This window comes from Bubalus kerabau, chromosome X (assembly GCF_029407905.1).
Source record: "Bubalus kerabau isolate K-KA32 ecotype Philippines breed swamp buffalo chromosome X, PCC_UOA_SB_1v2, whole genome shotgun sequence".
In the NCBI taxonomy this organism is placed as follows: Eukaryota; Metazoa; Chordata; class Mammalia; order Artiodactyla; family Bovidae; genus Bubalus; species Bubalus kerabau.
The window spans coordinates 49,622,599-49,641,294 of NC_073647.1; the positions used below are offsets into that span (position 1 = coordinate 49,622,599).

The window sequence follows — 18,696 nt, forward strand, 5'->3', positions numbered from 1 at the left end:
TGCCACCCAGCCGCCGTGGGCCCTTCTTCCCGATGGGCCTGGGCACATCCTCCAGCCCCAGACCACAGTGCGCTGGGCATCCCGGCACAGCCGCGTGCTGACACCCACCCTGGACCCCTCAGGGGTGAGGCCGGTGGCGGTAGGCTCGGGGCCAAGCCTCTGTGAGACGACCACTGCACAGCTCATGGTGGTGGGACCAGCCCGACCATGAATGCTTGGTGCCCTCAGTCGGGGCACCCGCTTCCCTGCCTCGTCCGGGTGTCCAGCTGCCAGGTGGGCCCAGAGGGACCTTCCCTGACACCCGCTCCCCAGCCCTGGGCCTCAGCTCCATTCCTGTGAAGTGTCCTGTGTTAGTTTGGAGCCAGGGGCCTGGGAGGGAGGCTCGTGAGCCAGGGCCGAGGGTCCAGGCCCCTTGGTGCTGGGGTTCTGGCTGTACTGGGGGCCCCCCACCCTACCTGATCCCTCCCTCCTGGGCCGCTGACTGGGCCCTTCCTCCCAGGGCCTGGTGGGAGGTGCCTGAGTGTGCTCCTCTCCTCTGTCCTGAGGAGCACAGCAGAGCGAGGGTGCCCCCAGCACCCCCATCCACCCACAGGGCCGGAGGCCAAGGACTGGCTGGGGGCTGCTGCCTGGGACCCCAGACCTGGCGGCCTCTGGAGAGGCCCACGCAGCTGCAGCTCTGGGTGGGAAGGGGGCGGTTTGGTCAGGGCCCCTGGCCTCCATCTTCTGACGAGGAGACAGCACTGTCATCTGATTGCAGGGGGTGCCAGACCTGTCCCCCCAATTCATCCGCCAACATCCACCAGTCCCTTCCTGGCTCTCGGCCTTAGTGGGCCATGATCAGCCCAGTGGGGGGCACTCGGACCCTGTATTATTGTGATGGGGGCCCTCCTGGCTCTGTGTGACCCTCCACTCCCTCCCGAGCACCTGCCTGGGGCGGCAGGGCTTCGCTGGAGAGGCTTCTGCATTTGTGTGTGGGTCCTCCATCAGAGATAGCTTTCAGGACCCAGGAGCACACAGGATCCATGATTCAGATGGCAGCCAGGCCCCTGCCATCTGGTGCCCTGGTGACCTTCAAATCCTGCCATGGCTGCCAGCTGGGGTTGGTAAGGATGCTGGAGCAGAGCCTGGGAGTCATGCAGATGCCCCTCCCTGGGCCGCAGCTTCCAAGCTGTCCTCCAGGGTGGCACTACCATCCACTCTCTCCTCCTCTGTCCATGCTCTTGGCAGCAGGTCAGCCTGGAAACATGGTCCAAACACTCCGGTTGTGCTAGCCTTTCGTGTGTGGGTCACAGAAGGTCAGCTGGACTGGACTCCAACATTCAGTCTGAACGTGTCTCCTCTGCCCCACCCAGCATCCTTGCCATTCACCTGTCCCAGTGGGGTGCCCACGACCAAAGTCTTTGCTACATACTTGGTGTGGCCTGTGCCCAGGTCGCTGTATGGTAATGATCCTCATCACTCCTTTCTCCTGGCCATTACACCTACCTCCAACCTCCGGGCAAGCTGGGTCCTATGAGGGACCCAAAGAGACCTGCTTTGCCATCACTCAGAGACCCCCTAGGTGGGGCCCAAGTTAGCCCACACATCTCTGGTCCCCCATCTGCAGCCCGGCCTTCCGGACTCTTCTGTTGGCCAAGGGGAAGTAGGGGTTCCTCCCTGACAGTCCTCCAGCCCCTGACCTTGACTCGAAGAGTCCTTCCAAGCCTGCCTTCCCAAGGGGAGACAGAAAGCAGACCCTTCCCCACGAGGACCCATAATGGGGCCCCCCTCCATCCCTAGGAGGAAGCGTGTGCCCTGACAGTCTCCTTATCTAGTCCCCCTGGGCCTGCAGCATCCCATGGCCTCCAGCTGTCTGTAATTTCCTTAATTACCTGCTTAGGACTTGGCTGCTTCCGGTGGCTTGGAGCTGGTTCTAGGGAGTGGAAGCTGGCGGGGTGGGCACTGTGGTACCATGGACAGAGCCAGAGAGATTTTTTTTTTTTTTTTTTTTCTTTTTCTTTTTTTTTTGGTGGGGGGATCAGGATTGAGAGCCCCTCATTCTATCCACATGTTCTTGGCGATGAAAGCCTGGAGGTCAGGGCTCCGCAAGCCCCACGTGTGTGTTCTCTGCTCCTTGGGGGGCCAGAGGCATGCCCCAGGGGCCAGGCCCAAGTGCTTCTGGGTCTCCCCCACAAGCCCACCATTCCTGAGCCTGCCAGCCAGGCCCTGTTCTGCAGAACAGGCCCAGGACCTAAGTGGCTACCACCTACTTTCAGGGTAAAGCAGGAGGGCAGAGTGTGGCAGCCTGGCATGCGGGGGCAGGGCGGTTGGCCCGGGCTCCCTGCTGCAATGCAGCGCTCTCCTGGCACGGCAGCCGTAATTGGATAATTAGTGTCACTATGCTTCCTGCCTGTGGGCTTCTCCGCTCCTGCTCGCTCTTGCTGTCGCCTTCCCTGGCAGGAAACAAATGACGGCTCCCCCCCACCTCCAGGGTAGAGTCATGACCCCCATAATGCTGCAAGGCCCCAGCAAGTAAAAGGGCTTCCCACTTCCCTCAGGGATGGAGGGGTACCCGACAATGTGAGGCCACCCATGTAGGAGTGTGGACTTCCCCCCAGAAGCATCCTAGGGACTCAGTTCCTCTCCAGACCCCCCACCCGGGCCTCGTGGTCCTCAGGAGGGATTTGGGGCCTGGGTCGGCTTGAGGATGGCCCCAGAAATGGGGAAGCATGTGAAAGCCCCCCCCAGGGGTCAGCCCCTGGCCAAGCAGAATGGTCTGCCCTCCCTGGTGGAGCCTGGTCCCAACCCGTGAATTCTGGTCTACAGGTGTGGCTGCTGGGCTTGAGAAAACCCTCCAGGGAAATGGGCCCCTGGGGCCCTTCCTAGGCAGGCAGTGTGTGGTGGTGGCAAGTTCACAGCAATGGCACCAGGAGGAACAAGGCACCTTTCCCTGATTCCGAAGTGGAGACCAAGAGAGGTTGAAAGATTTGTGCCTGGCCTCACTCTAACCCCAACACCCCCAATCTCTGAGGTATACGGAAACATTTCCTGTCTGGTCATTTTGGTGAACTCTTTGAATTGGTTTGAACCACATGTTCATCACTTTTCTGGGCCTCTCTGGGCCATCACTTGGCAGATGAGCAATGTAGAGTTCTCCGGAATCAGACTACTTGAGTCCACATTGGCCACTGCTCATTGCTGGATGTGTGATCCTTTTCTGTTTTAAGAATGATTTATTGACTGCAGAAGACTTTCGTTGCAGCCTGCAGGGTCCTTGATCCTCACTGAGACATGTAGGAGCTGCAGTTTTGGCATGTGACCTCCCAGTTCCCCAACTGGGGACCAAACCCGGGCCCCCTGCCTTGAAAGTGCAGAATCCCAGTCACTGAAGCACCAGGGGAAGTCCCTGGCTTTTTGATCTTGAGTGAGTTCTTTAACCTCTGTGCCTCAGCAGCTTAGTCCTAATTTGGGGATAATGACTCCTCCCGCCTTCGAGGCTTGGGGCACAGAGGGAATGTGGAATTCCACCATGACACAGAAAGGTGCTCGGTATTGCCTGTGACCCGATGGCTTGTCTGTGTCTCTCTCTCCAGTACTATGCTGGTTCTGTCTTCTCCTTTGCCTAGAACTTCTAGGACAATATCAAATGACACAGATGAGAGGGAGCCTAGTTCAGAACCACCCCATGTTCCAGGGAACCCATGGAAATGTCACGGATTAGCAGGTCATAGAAACTTCAGGGAGGCCTCCTGGCTCTCCGAGAACCAGGGCTGACTTTGGTCAGGGAGGTAAGGCAGGCATCTTACCTGCTGGCTGAGTTCCTCCCTATATACCTGAATTACCCAGGAGAGAGACTTAAGCTCTGTAACAGAGACCTAGCTTAATGAACATAAAAGTGAAAGGGAGAGAGGATTTCTTCTGTGCGTAAAAGTCTAAGGAGGCAACCTTGGGCTACTTGGCCATCAGGGAACTGGCTTCCTTGCATGGCATTGCCATCCATGACATATGGATTCCACATGCCAGATGGAGCAAGATAACTGTCTCTGCTCCAGTCTTCACATCAGCATTCCAGCCGGCAGGAAGGAGAGGGGCAGGGGAGAACACATCCTTCTCTTTAAGGACACAACCCTGAAGTTGGCTCTGTCCCATGTGCTGAGAACCCTTAGTGCTGCCTGAGAGTAATGAAGTTCCATGTCCCTTTTACTCGCATTGGCCAGGATCTAGTCACATGGTCCTCCGTAGCCACACTGGAGTTGGGGGAGGATAGTTGTTAGCTGGATGACTAGACTCCTAGCTAAAGATTAAAATACGACATGGGAAGACGGGAATAGAAATCAGGGAAAGTCTAGCAAGTCTCTGCCACGAGCTCCTGGGGATTCGTGAGCAGCTCCTAAGGCTGGATTGTCTGCTCTGGCCACACCACCTTCTGGTTCCTTTGGAGGACAGGGTGGGGTCAGCACCTCTGAGGAAGTGCACATGCGCAGCAAGGAGAGAGGGGGCGCCCACAGAGGCCCTGAGGGCCACACGGCTTTCCAGAAGGGGACAAGAGTGGTAGCAGTGGCTGCCAGCAAGTCTGGCCTCTCAGCTCATCTGTTTCTCTGCCATGTATTGAGGCAGCCACCCAGCTGAGGCAGGCTGTGGGTGGTGCTGAAAGCCCCCAAGGCCGCAGAGTTGGGGTGCGGGAAGGTCTGCTTAGGTCTCTATGCAGGCAGGTGCTGCTCCAGGAAGTTAACATTCACATGGGCCAAATGGTCAGCTGATCTGCCGGTCAAGGCAGTGGAAATTCTGTGATGACTGTATGACCTGGGGCACCACAGGAAACTAATCTGGATACACAGCAAAGGGGCCATGTGGCCTCTTAGGTTTCTTAATTGTGGGAAAGCACACAGAACTTCCAATTTAGCATCTTGACCATTTTTAAGTGTCCAGGTTGGCGGCATTAAATACAGTCACGTGGGTGTGCAACCATCCCCAGAACGGTCCATCTTCCCCAGTGGAAAATCTGCCCCATTAGACTCTAACTTCCCCTCCCCCAGCCCATGTCCCCTCCCCATCTTCCTCTCAGTCTAGGGTCTGACGATTCTAGGCACCTCATACCAGTGGAGTCATACGAGGTCTGTCCTTGTGTCTGGCTTCTCTCACTGACCATCACACCTTGTCGGTTCAGCCGTGTTGTGGCGGGTGTCTTTTAAAGGCTGAATCACACTCCATTGTGGGGCTGGGCCACGTTCTCTATATCCAGGCATGCATTGATGGAGTCTTGGGTGGTTTTTATATATTTTAGTTATTGCGAATAAGGCTGCTGTGAACACGGGCGACGAGTATCACTTCAAGGCCCTGCTTTCCCTTCTCTTGGGGAGATTGCCTTCAAGTAGGATTGCTGGATCCTATGGTAATTGTACGTCTACATTTTTGAGACCCACCCGAGGGCAAGAGCTGAATCAGGGAGAGCCTGGTCCCTGCCACCTCTAGGAATCCAGACTTGTGTTTCTCTGGGTTCTAGAATCCTTCTGGAGTGGACTGTGCTCAGTGGGGACCTCCAATGTCCAGAGTCCGTGCATCTGTGGTTCGGTTGACCTCACATGGTCCTTTGAGTCTGTCCCTGGGGCAGCCTGGGTGTCCTGGTCACAGCACGAAAGGGGCAGCCCCACGTAGGCGGAGACAGGAGCGGGTGCTGCGTGTGAGTTTAGGGAGAGTATTGACCCTTTTCTGCTGTTATTGTTTTTGCCCAAAGCTGTTCCCTGGGAGAGCCACTTGGCGGGTGCACAGATTGTACCAGGAACAAGGGGGAGGGAAGGCATGGAGGTGGGGGAGGGGAGCTGGGCTGTCCCTTTAAATCTGTTTTCTCTGTTTTAGTTCCTTCTTTTATCCCATCCTCCTCCCTCCACTAGCACAAGTGTCGGAGCTGTGAGGGCCCAGGAGCTGCAGTGATGGCGCCTCTGAAATATTAATGAGGCTGTTCTCTGCCTCAGCGCCTTCCCCCCCCAGCCTCCCTCCCTCCCTCCCTGGCTGAAACCAGGCCTGGTCCTTGGATCCCTCCTTTCCCCTGCCCTGGTGGTCGTGGTCGCCAAGGTGTGTTGGGCAGAAGGGAGGGGGTGGGGCCAGCAGGAAGGCGAGGGCCTGGGGGGGGTGGCATGGGTGAAGTCAAGAGGGAGGAGGTGCTGGGACCCCCGGCCCACCTACCTGGGATCATGGGGATCTCCTGGGCAGGACAAGGGGAGGACGCCCACTCCCCTGAGTCTCCAAGGGCTCCCAGCCCCAAGCTCATCTGCAGGTTCCAGGATGTATCGAGAGGAGGGGACTATTATTTCAAGAAATTCCCACGGCGAGTCTGGATGCTCAGCCCCCTGGTCACCACACAGCTGGGTCAGCCAGAAGGGCACGTGCAGGGCAGGTGTCAGATGGCATCTGGTGCCCTGAGACTCTGCCTGGGATGGGACTCAGATGGGACTGGGGACTCTACTGTGGGGGTTCTGCTCCCTGGCGGGGGTGTTTTTGGCCCCAGCTTACTGCCAGGAGGGCCCAGGGACTTCTAGCTGATGCCACCAGCCACGATCAGTCCACCCCAGGGAGGTGGCAGTGCCAGTCACAGATGCCCGGTCAGCCCTGTGGGCGCAGATGTCCTCCACCCCTCGTCTCCTCCACGAAGATGTTGGGGAATCGGAAGGGCTATCTCTCCTGGCATCCTGGAGTGGTCTGACCCTCCCTTTGGGGACATGGAAGGCAAGGCCTGGAGGTCTGAGCCTCAGTTTTGCCTTCTCTGAAATGGAGTGAAGGCGTCTCTTTGCCTTCATGGGGTGTCTGTGAGGAGGCAGTGAGGGAAGCCTCTGGAGCCGGGGCTTGGGAACGGAAGTGCCCCCATCTCATTCAGAAAGCTCCTAGCTGCCCAGGGCCCCAGGGGGAGGGGGTTCACAGGAGGCGAAGTGGGGGACCCAGGCAGATTAAGTCAGAGGTGCTGGGACAGCTCCCAAAGCCGGTCAGTGGTGGCCAGGGAGGGCCAGCACAAGGCGGAGAAGACTCCTGGGTTTCTGGTTGAGTGGGCATGAGTCACAGGGCCCAGGGGCAAGAGACATCGGAAAATCCAAGAGCGAACTTGAGCAATCTCCGGCTGTGCTCCACGCGACGCCCCCCCCCCCCCCCCCAGGTAGCAGCCTGTTGAAAGTCACACAACCAAGGGAGGTAGGTCAGGAAGCCCCCAGCAGGTCGGCTCCTGCCACCCCACCAGTGCCAGCCAGTTTGGGCCAGGATGGAGCAAAGGCCAGAAGGTCTGAGTCCCCTCTCCATGGAGGTTTACAATTCAACTAAGCCAATTAAAGTTTGAGAGATGGAAGTGTACAGAAATGGTATGTTCCCTGCCCTTTCAGTGCCTACAAACCGTTCTAGGCAGCCAGCCCAGGCCAGGAAGTCTCTGTCAGGCCTGCAGCCCTGATAGGCCTGATCACTTCTGCTCTTGGCCATTTCAGGATGACTGCTGTCCTTTTTTTCAGGCGGAGGGAGGCCATCCCCCAGGCTTATAGGGAAACCAAAGGATATGCTGTTTCGTCTTGATCTTACTGATGACTCCTATACCCGGTAGCCTGTGGAGTTGATGAAGAGGAACGTTCTTAAGAGCACACTCTCCAACGTGGGGGGGTCAACTTATCATCCCTGCATCCCACCTCCCGAGGCCCTTGGCTTCTCTCAGACCACCCAGGCCTCCACTCACTCACTCGTCTAGGTCCCTGTCCCCAGCCACAGCCCACCACGAAGTGGGCTCCCCACCCACTCAATAACCACGTGTCTCAAAGAGATGATGACCCAAGCATAGGACAGACCCACTCGGGTCGGCGCCCTGGCAAACAGAGTGAAATAAAGATTTGGCCGTGGGATTCTAAACTCAGTGGCAGTTGGTTTGGGCTGGACTGTGTGGAGAACCATCCATGTGAATTGCCGCTCAGGTTTATCAGAGGCCATCGGGGGAGAGGGGGACAGGACCATGTGCTGACCGGGCTACAGGATGGAGCTGACCAACCAGCACAGGACAGGAGCTGAGGGGGCCTTTAAAGAAATGTGCAAAAGGGAGGGCTAGGAGGACTGATGCTGGGGCATGCTTTCTGGGCGGTGCAACTTGGAGGCACAGACTGACAACTCCTGAACCAGGCCATGTAGTGACCAGTCACCCAGCTGGAGGGAGACCTGTAGGGTGGTAGACAGGGAGATCCCTGGGGCCTGCCTGGCAGGCACTGAGGGCCAAGGAGTGGGCCACAGCTGCAGGCAGGAGGCCAGGCCACAGCGTGGAGCAATGGCAAATCCAGCCAAGGGACCGCAGCGAGGGGCTAGGAGAGCTCTGTGCCCTCGAAGAAGGCCAGGCCTCAACTCTCCGCCTGGTCCCCTTACCAAGAGTCACTTTGGAGCCAGTAAGGCCACAGCAATGACAGTAAGGAGCAGCTCAGAGCCCGGTGTGGCTGGATCTGGGCAACCGCTGTTGCTTAATGGAGGAGGATGAAGGCACCCTTGGGTGAGCCCTGGTTATCAGGGCCAGGAGGGAGGGTGCTGTGCCCTAGAAGGGTGCAACCTTCACCTGGATGAGCCCACCTGACTCATGTGGGCAGGCCTGGGTGCCTTCCAACCGAGTCTTGTCTGAGTGAGTGTAGAGGCCAAAAGGATAAAAGGAACAGATTGTTCACCTGGCTTCCCTTTTAGAACAAAGCACTGGGGAGGTGGCTCAGTGGCGGGGCACAAAGGCACCCAGCTTGTCCTTGGGACCCCGGGGTCGAACTCACAAGATCTTGGAATGCAGGCCAGTGGCCTGCCTGCCAAGGGCATCACAGCCTGGGGTGAGTGCCGGCCAGAGCTGGGGACTCTGCTCAGGGACAAGTGACTCACATATTTGCCAGATGCCCCACAGCCTCCCGAACTCATAGTACCCCCAGGTTGATCAAGCTGCCTCTCTGAGCCCTGGGATCGGACTCCTGAGGGTGTCGGTGCCCTGTCCATGGGCCCAGGGCTGATCAAAGCCGAAGCCGGGGCCTCCACAGATGGACGAGATCCCCCTCTCCCCTCCAGCAACCAACAGGCAAAGGGGCTGGGGCGACTGAGCCCAACCTGGCCAGTTTCATCCAGGGTGCTCCCTACTGGGAGTGTCGAGGCAGGGGCACAGAGCTCAAGGCAGAGAAAGCAGGGCGGACAGGTATCCCAGCACGGGCAGCACCTAAGCAAAGGTGGAGAAGGAAGCTGGGGGGTGGGGTGACAGTTCAGGGCATCTGCAGAGGACTCAGGAGTGTGACTGACAGTCAGAAGCTGCCATTTCGGCCTCTGGCGCTTCCAGAAAGAGCCTGCAGTCAGAAGCAGGAGACCCAGATGTCCCTGTGTCTCTACCCCTTCACCTGGCCAAGTGACAAATAGGAGGGGGATTCCTGCCGTGCCTGCCTGGGTGGGTGGCGCCTTCACAGAGCATCCCAGAAAGAGCCCACCCGGCCTCAGACTAATGCCTGGAATCCTCGCTTACTTCAAGTCCCCTGAGCTCCAGGCGCACCCTGGGGTCCCCACTCCCCCTTCTCCTGCAGCCCCAGCCCTCATCTCCTGCCTCCCTCCCCTATCGTCCGTCATCAGTCAGCAGCCCTCTGCTTGGTGGTGGCCTCTGCCACTCTCGGTGGCATGGGATAGGCCGCCCGGTTTCCTGTCTGGGACCCTGTCCTGTTACCTGCCTCCTTCCTGGTCTCAGAACACTCTTCCCTCCAGAAAGAATGGCTCACTCCTCCATCCCGGCCCCCAGCTGAAACTGTGCCCCCACCCCAGCACTCCGAAGCTGTTATGGCCATGTGTCTCAGCAGCAGGACCCTCTAGGTACCCACCTCCTGGCCAGAGGAGGACCCAGGTGCAAGGACCTGTTCAGTCCTGCCCACCCCTCCGTAGCCAGCAGGGATGGCCAGCACGGACACAGAGTAGGTGCTCAGGAAAGATCGGTCAGATGGCGAACAGGAGGGAAAGGCGGTGGGGAGATGCGTGGGAGCCAGAGAGGACCGTGCATTTGCGAGTCTGCCATCTTGTTCCCACGTCTTCCGGCAAGGAAGGCTGCTTCATGCAGAAACTGTCTAGAGTGTTAACACTTAAGTGCCCAAACTTTGACAACCTGGCTCACTTTAGATGGCCATTGGCTGAGATGCCTTTCAGACTACACCTCCGTGGCAGGGACCGCCTCAGTGTTCAGAGGAACCGAGAGCCCCTCTGTGTTCTGAGCCCCCTTGGGCCAGTGAGCAATGAAGGAAATGAACCTTGTTTCCCAGAGACCTTGGTCTCAGCCCCTGAGTACTGGGGCACGTCTCTGCTCCTGGCATTGACCGGCCTCTGAGAGCAGCCACGGCTCTCCTGAGATCAGAGGCCACACTCCTCTGGGCCATTGTGTTTCCATGGGCAGTTCTAGATCAGAAACCTGGGTGGGTAGCCAAGAGCTGCTTCCAAGAGGATCCTTGTGAGCCGGGAGCTTCCCCAAAGGTGAGGGATCCAGCCCAACTGAGCGACGTTGCCAGAAGGCATCTGCGCTGGTGTGAAGGCCAAGGCCACATGCGCTGAGACTCGTTCAGTCCTGGGAGCTTAGTGCGTGGCCTTGGCGATGCTGCCACTCCGCGCAGGCCACCAGCTGGGATGAGAGGAGGGGAGAGACTAGCTAGAGAAGCTTGGGACCCAGGACCAGGCAGCCCAGCGGCCCCCGTGGCCCGCACCACCAGACCCAGTGAGGGCTGCGGACGGGGCAGCCAGGGGTACCGGAGTTCCTCGGGCAAGTTTCAGGATGCTCCGTGGAGGAGGAAGGTGGAAGGCCTGGGACTTAGCCAGCTGTTGTTAATTTTGGGGAGACCCCAGCTCCTCACTTTGCCATCTGGAGGGCCGGAGGGTGCGGGAGACCAGGTGGCACTGTGTTGTGGGGCAGGGCGACAGAGAAGTCACCCGTGACCTGTGGCTGTTTTCCGCTTTCTCCTCTGCTCTCCCCTTCCACTCCCTCCCTCCCCGCCTCCTTCCCCTTCCCTCTGGCCCTCTCCCCTCCTTTTCCCCTGCCCAACCCACCCTCTCCCTTCCTAGCCCTGGACCCCAGGTGCCCCCAGGTGCCCCCAGGGCAGCAGAAACACCCTGTGCACTAAGCCCTGACCTAGCGCCCAGCTGGCTCTGTCCATGGCTTGCCCTGTTCCCTGGACCCCCGCGGGCCTGAAACCTTGAGCCGCAGGGGCCCCGCCCGAAGACCACTGCCGTCAGGGAGGAGTCTTAAATCAGGCAAGCAAGGGAGTATGATGGAGCGTCTATGCCGGGGCAGGACCACCCACTGTTCATTCCATCCCAACATGTCATGCCTGCTCCAGTGTGGGGGCCCAGGTGAACTTGGGGGACAGCGAGAGCCCCCATGTCCCAGGTTGCCTAGTGCTGGCAGCTGCAGGTCCCCACTGGGAGGCTCTCATTCTTCCTCCTGCCCCCAGTGGCAAGCCCTGCCAGCTTGTGTGCTTGTGGTGGGCAGGACTGAGGGGTAATCTGGCAGGCAGGCCTGGTAGGCATGAGGGCCTGGCCTGGCCTGGGGGTGGTGGGGGGGGGCGGGGGAATTTTGCACCCAGTGAGTCGTGGCTCGACCTGAGTGCACATTTGCAGAGAACATTCCAGAGAGGGGACCTTGGTTTCATCTCAATTGTGCTTCTCACCTCCTCCCCAGGTGTCTGCACTTGGCCCCCCTGGCTACACCTCACCCCGGTGCTGGGACCTCGGGGGGCCGCCTGCCCCCGGCGGAGGCTGCACCTGCGAGAACACCCCCGCCCCCGTGCCACAGGCAGGATGGGCGACGTGGCCAACAGTTCCATCGAGTTCCACCCCAAACCCCAGCAGCAGCGGGAGGCCCCACATGCAGGCGGCTTCGGGTGCACGCTGGCCGAGCTGCGCTCCCTCATGGAGCTCCGGGGGGCTGAGGCACTGCAGAAAGTCCAGGAGGCCTATGGGGACGTGGGCGGGCTTTGCAGGAGGCTGAAGACCTCACCCACCGAGGGTAAGTCTGCCAGCAGGGCGGGTATGCCAGCAGTGCAGAGCCATTACCTCCCCACGCTCCTCCCTGAAGAGGCTCCATAGCCCCAGGGCAGACAGGGCTTGCAGTCGCTTCCCAGAGGCACTCTTCACTAAACCATGACCACGATTGTGCCCTTGTGCCCTCCCTGGGCAACCATTTTCCACTAGAGTGGGAGATGCTCTGCATGGGGCAACCTGCCCCGCTGCCCCCTGCCTCCATCACCAGTGGTTCCCACTCACATCTCTTCTCTGGTTGAAATAGCAATGAAGTACCCAAGCTGAGTAAGGGAGGAAGCTGGCACCGAATGGCACATGCTGGCAGGATGGGCCCTAAACTGAAACCTCAGCAAGGTTTCAGGGGCAGCGGCCCTTGACCAAGTGTTCCCCACGTGCTGTCCCCCTTCTGTGTCCTCCAGAAGGTTCTGGGCGTGGAGGCCTTATGGGTCTGCTGGGAGGCCAGGACCCCCTGGGGGGCAGCCAGGCTTGGCCCCGGATTTCACCAGCTAGAGCATTTCTGGCCTAGCTGCCACCTCCCTGGCAGGGCTACTAGGGCTACCCCAGGCCGGTGCCAGGATGATCCCCAGCCAGCGCAGATGGATCCTGTCGGCCCTGTCTCAGCTGGCACACCTTTGTCCACCAGTGCCCTGGCTGCCGCCCTTGTCTCCTGCTCCCTAGCTCCATCTGTGTGCAGATGACACCAGGGCTGCAACAGGGGGTAGAGATGCACCCCTGCTCCCCGCAGAGGAGGTGGGCCTGAGGCTGGGTGAGAGTACACCCACCTGGCCAGGTCAGGAGCACCGAGGGCCTGCCTGCGTCCCTCCTGCTTTGTGCTCTCAAGGGCCCCAGCCTGGTGCAGGTGTGCGATCCATCAGGGGCAGATGGCTTGGCTCGGGGCCAGAGGATCTCTATCCTCCCCTCCTCCTAGCCTGTCCCCCCACCCCCAACTTGGGGCTGGGTGGAGGGAGGCCCAGGGTAGAGGGCCATTTAGCCACCAGGGCTCTGGCCTCTCCCAGATAAAAGGAAGCAGATGGGCTTCAGCTGGCAGCTCCTTCCTCTGCCTGTCAGGCCTTGTTAAATATTTAAAATGTCAAGGCCCCTGGGAACATGCCCGATTCTGCCACAGCGGCTCTGGCGCTCACCCGGTGGAGGGGCAGGCCTAGAGAAGAGCAGGTGCCCAGGTGGGTGGCCCAGCCATGGCAGAGGGAGCCAGCCGGCCCGCTCTGCATCCAGAAGAAGGCTCAGGTCCCAGCCCACCTAGATGCTCCCACTGTCATTCAGACACAGTGACCTGAGCTCGAGGATTGGGGGGAGGGGGGGTGGAGAGCAGCTTAGCTGAGCCTCAGGGCCCCCACACACCCCCTGGCAAGGTTGGGACGAGGCAGCAGGCCAAGCAGGTGCATGCTATATTGGAGGAGGGGACTTTGGGTTTCCTCCCGGCAGTAAGTGCATCCAAGAAAATTCCAGAAGCTGGGAGCCTAGGCCAGGCTAGGGTGAGCGGCCCTTCCCCTTGCTGGCCTCCACTGACACTCATGGAAAGGAGAGGCAGATGAGCGGAGAGCCGCACGATGTGGTCCTAATCCAATTCTGATGGCATCTGGCCTCTGGTCCGGGCAGGGTGCCCATCTGTGTCCATGCCAACCGCCGGCCGCTGCCCCTGCAGCCTGGACCAGGGCAGGACCAGTGTGTGCTTGGAACTGGAGGGGCTGCTGCTGGCTGTCTTGGGTTGCCCCCATGAGCACTTCTCCAGACCCCGGCGCCAACAGGAAGGCCAAGGCCTCGGGCTGCTCTAGGGCAAGGGAGAGAGAGGCATTGTGGCAGCATCAAGGGCAAACCAAGGCCAACGGACAGGCCAAGTGAGGGAAAGAGGAAACTCCTGGGGAAGGGGCCCTGAGGGCCCGGCTGGTCAGATGGGGCCGGGCAGGCAGCGTGCAGATTCTTGAGGTGTGACGGGGGCCCAGGGGCTCTCTAGACAGTGGGTGGGGCCTCTGTGGTTCTTGGTGGCTCCAAGTCAGCGCCTTTTCCCAGAGTGGGGGTAGTGGAGACCCTGGGTGTCTGGGAGACTCAGAGTTCAAGAACCTTCTGAGTAGTAAGCCCACTTTTCATATCTTCTGTAGGTCAGGGGAGTGGGACACAAGCCCTCAGCTGGGTCCCCGGGCCCTTAGGAGCTGAGGTTCTCAGTTTCTCCCAGTGGGAGACCACAGCCTCCAAAAACTTGACCCGCGGCCGGGCCCAAGCACAGTGAGGCCAGAGGAGGAGGGCAGAGGCAGCTGTGGCTGCTGCTGGGGGGAGACAGTGTGTGGCCGCCACCTAGCTCAGAGGGCATGTTCCTGTCGGCCCTTCCACCCCAAGGGGCTCCATCATCCCCTTCCCGGAAACCAGCTTTCCCTACCCAGCACATGCCCACCCTCCTTCTTTTGGACTCCTCTATACCACCCTCAGCACGTTCATCTTCTCAAGTCATCTGGAACCACGTCTTGTGTGGCTTTCCAAGCCAACAAGGAGCACCCCACGGGCTGGGATCCCAGCCCTTCCGGTTGCCCCACCCCGACCGCCACCCCTCCACACTGGAGGCCATGGGAGTTGTAGCTCCTCAGGGCTGGCAACTGCAAGCCACGGAGTCCATGAGGTGTCAGTGTGGGGCCAGGCACTTGGGGGTGCTGAAAAGCCAGAAAGCTTTGGGGTGGAGGGGTCCTGTGGAAGGGCCTGGAAGGAAGCCGAAGCCCAAGGGCTGAGGTGGGACCAGGGCACTGTGTCTGCCCCTGGGGAAGATGGCCAAGGGTATGTCTGGCCTTGGGAGGCAGTGGCCTGAATGCCAGTCCCATGTGGAAGCTTTCGCTGCCTTCAGGAATGAGGCTGAGGAGACTCACTCTGTGAAAGCAGAGACCCAAAGGCCTTGATGCTGACCTGGGTAGGAAGTGGGTTGTCCCAAGAATGAGAAGTCAGGCCACAGATTCTGAAATGAGTGCCTGGGGCCACCCCTTTGTGGGTGTGGATTTTGCACCCTGCATTCCCTCCCTGCCACCCCACACACAGCAGCTTGTGAGGATGCAGAGGGGGGTGTGAGCTCCTGGCCCCACCCAGACGTATGGGAGGGTGGTCCAGCCCTTCCTCATGCTGGGATCTCTGCGCTATCACATGCTCGCACACCTGTGCCATCCAGGCAGCTGGAGATGCTGCCTGCGCCCCCATGTGCCCCCCCAGGCTTTGCAGAAGGGCTCCAGGCGCTGGGCCAGTGCGGTTCTGCTTCCTGGGAGCTTTCAGTCTAGAAGGGGAGATGGGCGGATGTGGAGAAGGGAGCGGGGCGGGGGGGGGGGGGGGGGGGGGGTGCGGGGCTGGCCTTTGCCATCGTCTCCGTTTGTGCCTCTGCTCTGCATCCCCGCACTACACAGGCCTGGCTGACAACGCCAACGACCTGGAGAAGCGCAGGCAGATCTACGGGCAGAACTTCATCCCCCCCAAGCAGCCCAAGACCTTCCTACAGCTGGTGTGGGAGGCCCTGCAGGATGTGACCCTCATCATCCTGGAGGTGGCTGCCATCGTGTCCCTGGGCCTCTCATTCTATGCACCGCCCGGGGAGGAGAGCGAAGGTGAGGGGTGGGGGGTGGAGGGGAGGGGCGCCGGGGGCGGGGTGTTGAGGGGGCGGAGCATGGGGAGGGGCGGACTTGGAGGGGCGGGGCGTGGGTGTGCAGGGCGGGCCGAGGGCTGCACCACCGAGGGGCCGGAGGAGGGGAGGGTCCTAGGAGGTACCGGCACCAGGAAGGAGCCAGTGAAGGAATTCATCTGTCGCCTCCGTCCTTCCCTTCTGTCCTTGGGCGGGCGCAGCCTGTGGGAATGTGTCGGCTGGGGCCGAAGACGAAGGGGAAGCTGAGGCGGGCTGGATCGAGGGGGCCGCCATCCTGCTGTCTGTCATCTGCGTGGTCCTGGTCACGGCCTTCAACGACTGGAGCAAAGAGAAGCAGTTCCGAGGCCTGCAGAGTCGCATAGAGCAGGAGCAGAAGTTCACCGTCATCCGGAATGGGCAGCTCCTCCAGGTGCCCGTGGCCACGCTCGTGGTGGGGGACATCGCCCAGGTCAAGTATGGTGAGTGCACCCAGGGCAGCACCCCCAGCACACCCAGCTGGGTGCTTCTGTGGGCCTGGATCCCTGGCAGCTGGACGACAGGACTGGGGATGGGTGGCTACCCAGGCCCAAGGGGACATCCTCTGGGAGTGGTGGGAGGCAGTGGGGAGGAAGGCTGCTCAGACGCACAGACGGTCTGTGGTTCTGGCTGCCTGGCCGACCTTAGGAGACCTGCTGCCTGCCGATGGCGTGCTCATCCAGGGCAACGACCTCAAGATCGATGAGAGCTCCCTGACGGGCGAGTCGGACCATGTGCGTAAGTCGACAGACAAGGACCCCATGCTGCTGTCAGGTGAGCCCCAGGGGAAGCAGGGCTCCTGGTCCTGGGAGGCCTGGGACAAGACATGGAGGTGCTGAGCGTGCCTCCCAGCCCATGGTACAGATGTCTGTCTCAGCCTCTGTGTTGCTGTGCCAGGCACTCATGTCATGGAAGGTTCTGGAAGAATGGTGGTGACGGCCGTGGGTGTGAATTCCCAGACGGGCATCATCTTTACCTTGCTTGGAGCTGGTGGAGAGGAGGAAGAGAAGAAGGATAAGAAAGGTAAGGCAGCACTAACCGTTGTATGAAGCCTGCTCTCTCTTCTGAGCCTGCCTTCTAGTGGTCCCTCGCTCAACCCGTCCCTGCTCTGGCACTGACGAGAACCAGCCCTCGGTGGGTGGGAGCCCATACCCTCTCTCCTGGAATTCCTTTTGGAGGCCCCTCTTCTGAGGTCTTTTCCCCAGAGCCAGCAGGTTGGGGCCCCCAGTCTTGTGTGAGACAATTTCATTTGGGTGGCTGTGCCCTGAAGGCTTTCGGGAATATATGCCCGGGGGGGAAGGTGTACCAGGGTGTGGGGACAGCCCTGCTTGAGTAGGTAGGGAGTTGGAAGGCAGAGACCAGCCACCCTGGCTTGGAAGAGTGCTTCAGTGCCATCCTTGGGGGGGGGTGTTCAGCCCCCATGGTGAGGTGCTGAGGGTCCCAGGCCACCATGACAGCTAGGTGTCACAGCGGAGGTGGAGGGCTCCCAAGTAGGAGGGCCTGGGCACCCTAAAGGCCATCACGGCAGAGGAAGCTGAGAGGGGGCCGGGGTCCTCACCCCAAGGGAAAGCACTGTCGAGGGACAGATGTCTTCAGAGATCCCAGCTCTGTATCCAAACTGGCACATGGCTACCCAGCTTCCTCCCCTTGCCACCATCCTGAGCCCCATACATGGCAGGTGACCCCTGCAGTCCTCACAACATCTGCTTACAATTCACCTTGCACTGACCTGGATCTCCCCTTAGGCCACTCCTGTGACAAAGCAGGTGAGGAATGGCGTTTGCTCCATGTGCACCCCACCTCTGAGTGAAGCCCCCTGGGCCCACTAGAAGTACAAAGACACACACTGGTACAGAGGGACCATGTGCCAGATGCCTGCAGCCAGGGTCCTGCGGACATAGGCAGTGGGTCACCAGTCACCAGCTCCACCCCAGTCAATCAAGGCCACTGGGCCTTGAGCGCAGGTGGGATCAGTCTGCCAGCCCAGGAACACGGGGACAGGTCAACGTAAGGAAAGACTTCCTCATGTCCCTCTTCCTGGGCCACTGTGTTCCTTGGAGGAGATGGTGAGCTGCTGTTGCCTAGAGGCTTCCCAGGGCCCCAGGTCCTGGCAGCCTGGGCCTGGGTTCCCTTCGTGGGTTCCCCTCCCTGCAGGGCTCAGCCCAGTGTCTCTGCACAGGCAGCACCCTGGGGCCCTCAGGACTGCCAGTGGGTGGGTAGGCAGGCCCCGGACCTCCCCTAGGCTGGACTGGAGTCCCCAGTGACCCTCCAGTGACATCCTGATGGCTGCTTGGCAGGTCGCCCCCCTCCACGTTCCTTCCCGGGCTCCTCCCCTCCCACTAGGCCCCTTCAATGTCAGAGGCCTGAAGGCCTTGGTCCTAGGCCCCTTATCTTTGACCTCCAGCTCCCTGGGTCCCCGCAGCCCCAGCTCCTGTCCCCCGCTTGCTATGTCAGGTAGAAGGTATCTCCAGCACCTGGCTTCCTAGAGGAAGGGAGCCCCGAGGGGAAGCTGACCTGGCCAGGCTCCGGGAGGGGACGTTGCACCCACTACTGCGCACTGGAGATTGGAAGGTGGGGTCTCACTCTCTCCCCACCTCCACTGTGATCCATCCTGCCTGCGGGCTCAGCGCTCCCTGACCACCAAAGGCTGTTTCTTGCCTTCTGGCCTGACTCCTCGTGGTCCTCTTTGGGCTGACTTGTCTTTCCTCCTCCTCCCCTCCCTTGGCTCCTGACCCCTCTGCAGGCCAGGTCCAGCCATCATCTTCTGGCTGTGCTCATCTCAAACCTCCCTCCCTCCTCCAGAAGGCTCCCCCCATCACAGAGCAATACCCCTTCCTCGTGCTGGATTGTCACCCACCCCTTCGCCTCTGAATGCGCCCAACCAACCCCCCATGAGGGTGGGGAAGGAGCCTCTCTTGATTGCCTGGAACCCCCCAGACCACACAGGATCTCCAGTGATCATGAGCTATTCTGTGGGGGCCGACGAAGCAGCCCACGCAAGCCCTTCCTGCCTGGGATCAGTGGTCTTTGGACGTAGGGCTGTCTGTGTATGGCTTCTGGAGAGC

The 18,696-nt window shown here is 60.2% G+C and overlaps 1 protein-coding gene across 15 annotated transcripts in view; it reads left to right on the forward strand.

Annotated features, from left to right (window-relative positions):
* The first annotated feature begins 11,769 nt into the window (after nucleotides 1-11,769).
* Nucleotides 11,770-18,696, forward strand: part of ATP2B3 (ATPase plasma membrane Ca2+ transporting 3) — a 40,820-nt gene continuing 33,893 nt past the window's right edge. For 5 of the 15 annotated variants that reach the window (XM_055563037.1, XM_055563038.1, XM_055563042.1 and 2 more), the window contains exons 1-5: nucleotides 11,770-11,977; nucleotides 15,384-15,581; nucleotides 15,817-16,074; nucleotides 16,280-16,405; nucleotides 16,529-16,674. In XM_055563037.1, coding sequence (XP_055419012.1) covers nucleotides 11,770-11,977; nucleotides 15,384-15,581; nucleotides 15,817-16,074; nucleotides 16,280-16,405; nucleotides 16,529-16,674 — 936 coding nt within the window. The remainder of the gene's footprint in view (nucleotides 11,978-15,383; nucleotides 15,582-15,816; nucleotides 16,075-16,279; nucleotides 16,406-16,528; nucleotides 16,675-18,696) is intronic. The other 10 variants (XM_055563036.1, XM_055563039.1, XM_055563041.1 and 7 more) reach the window with 6 other exon arrangements.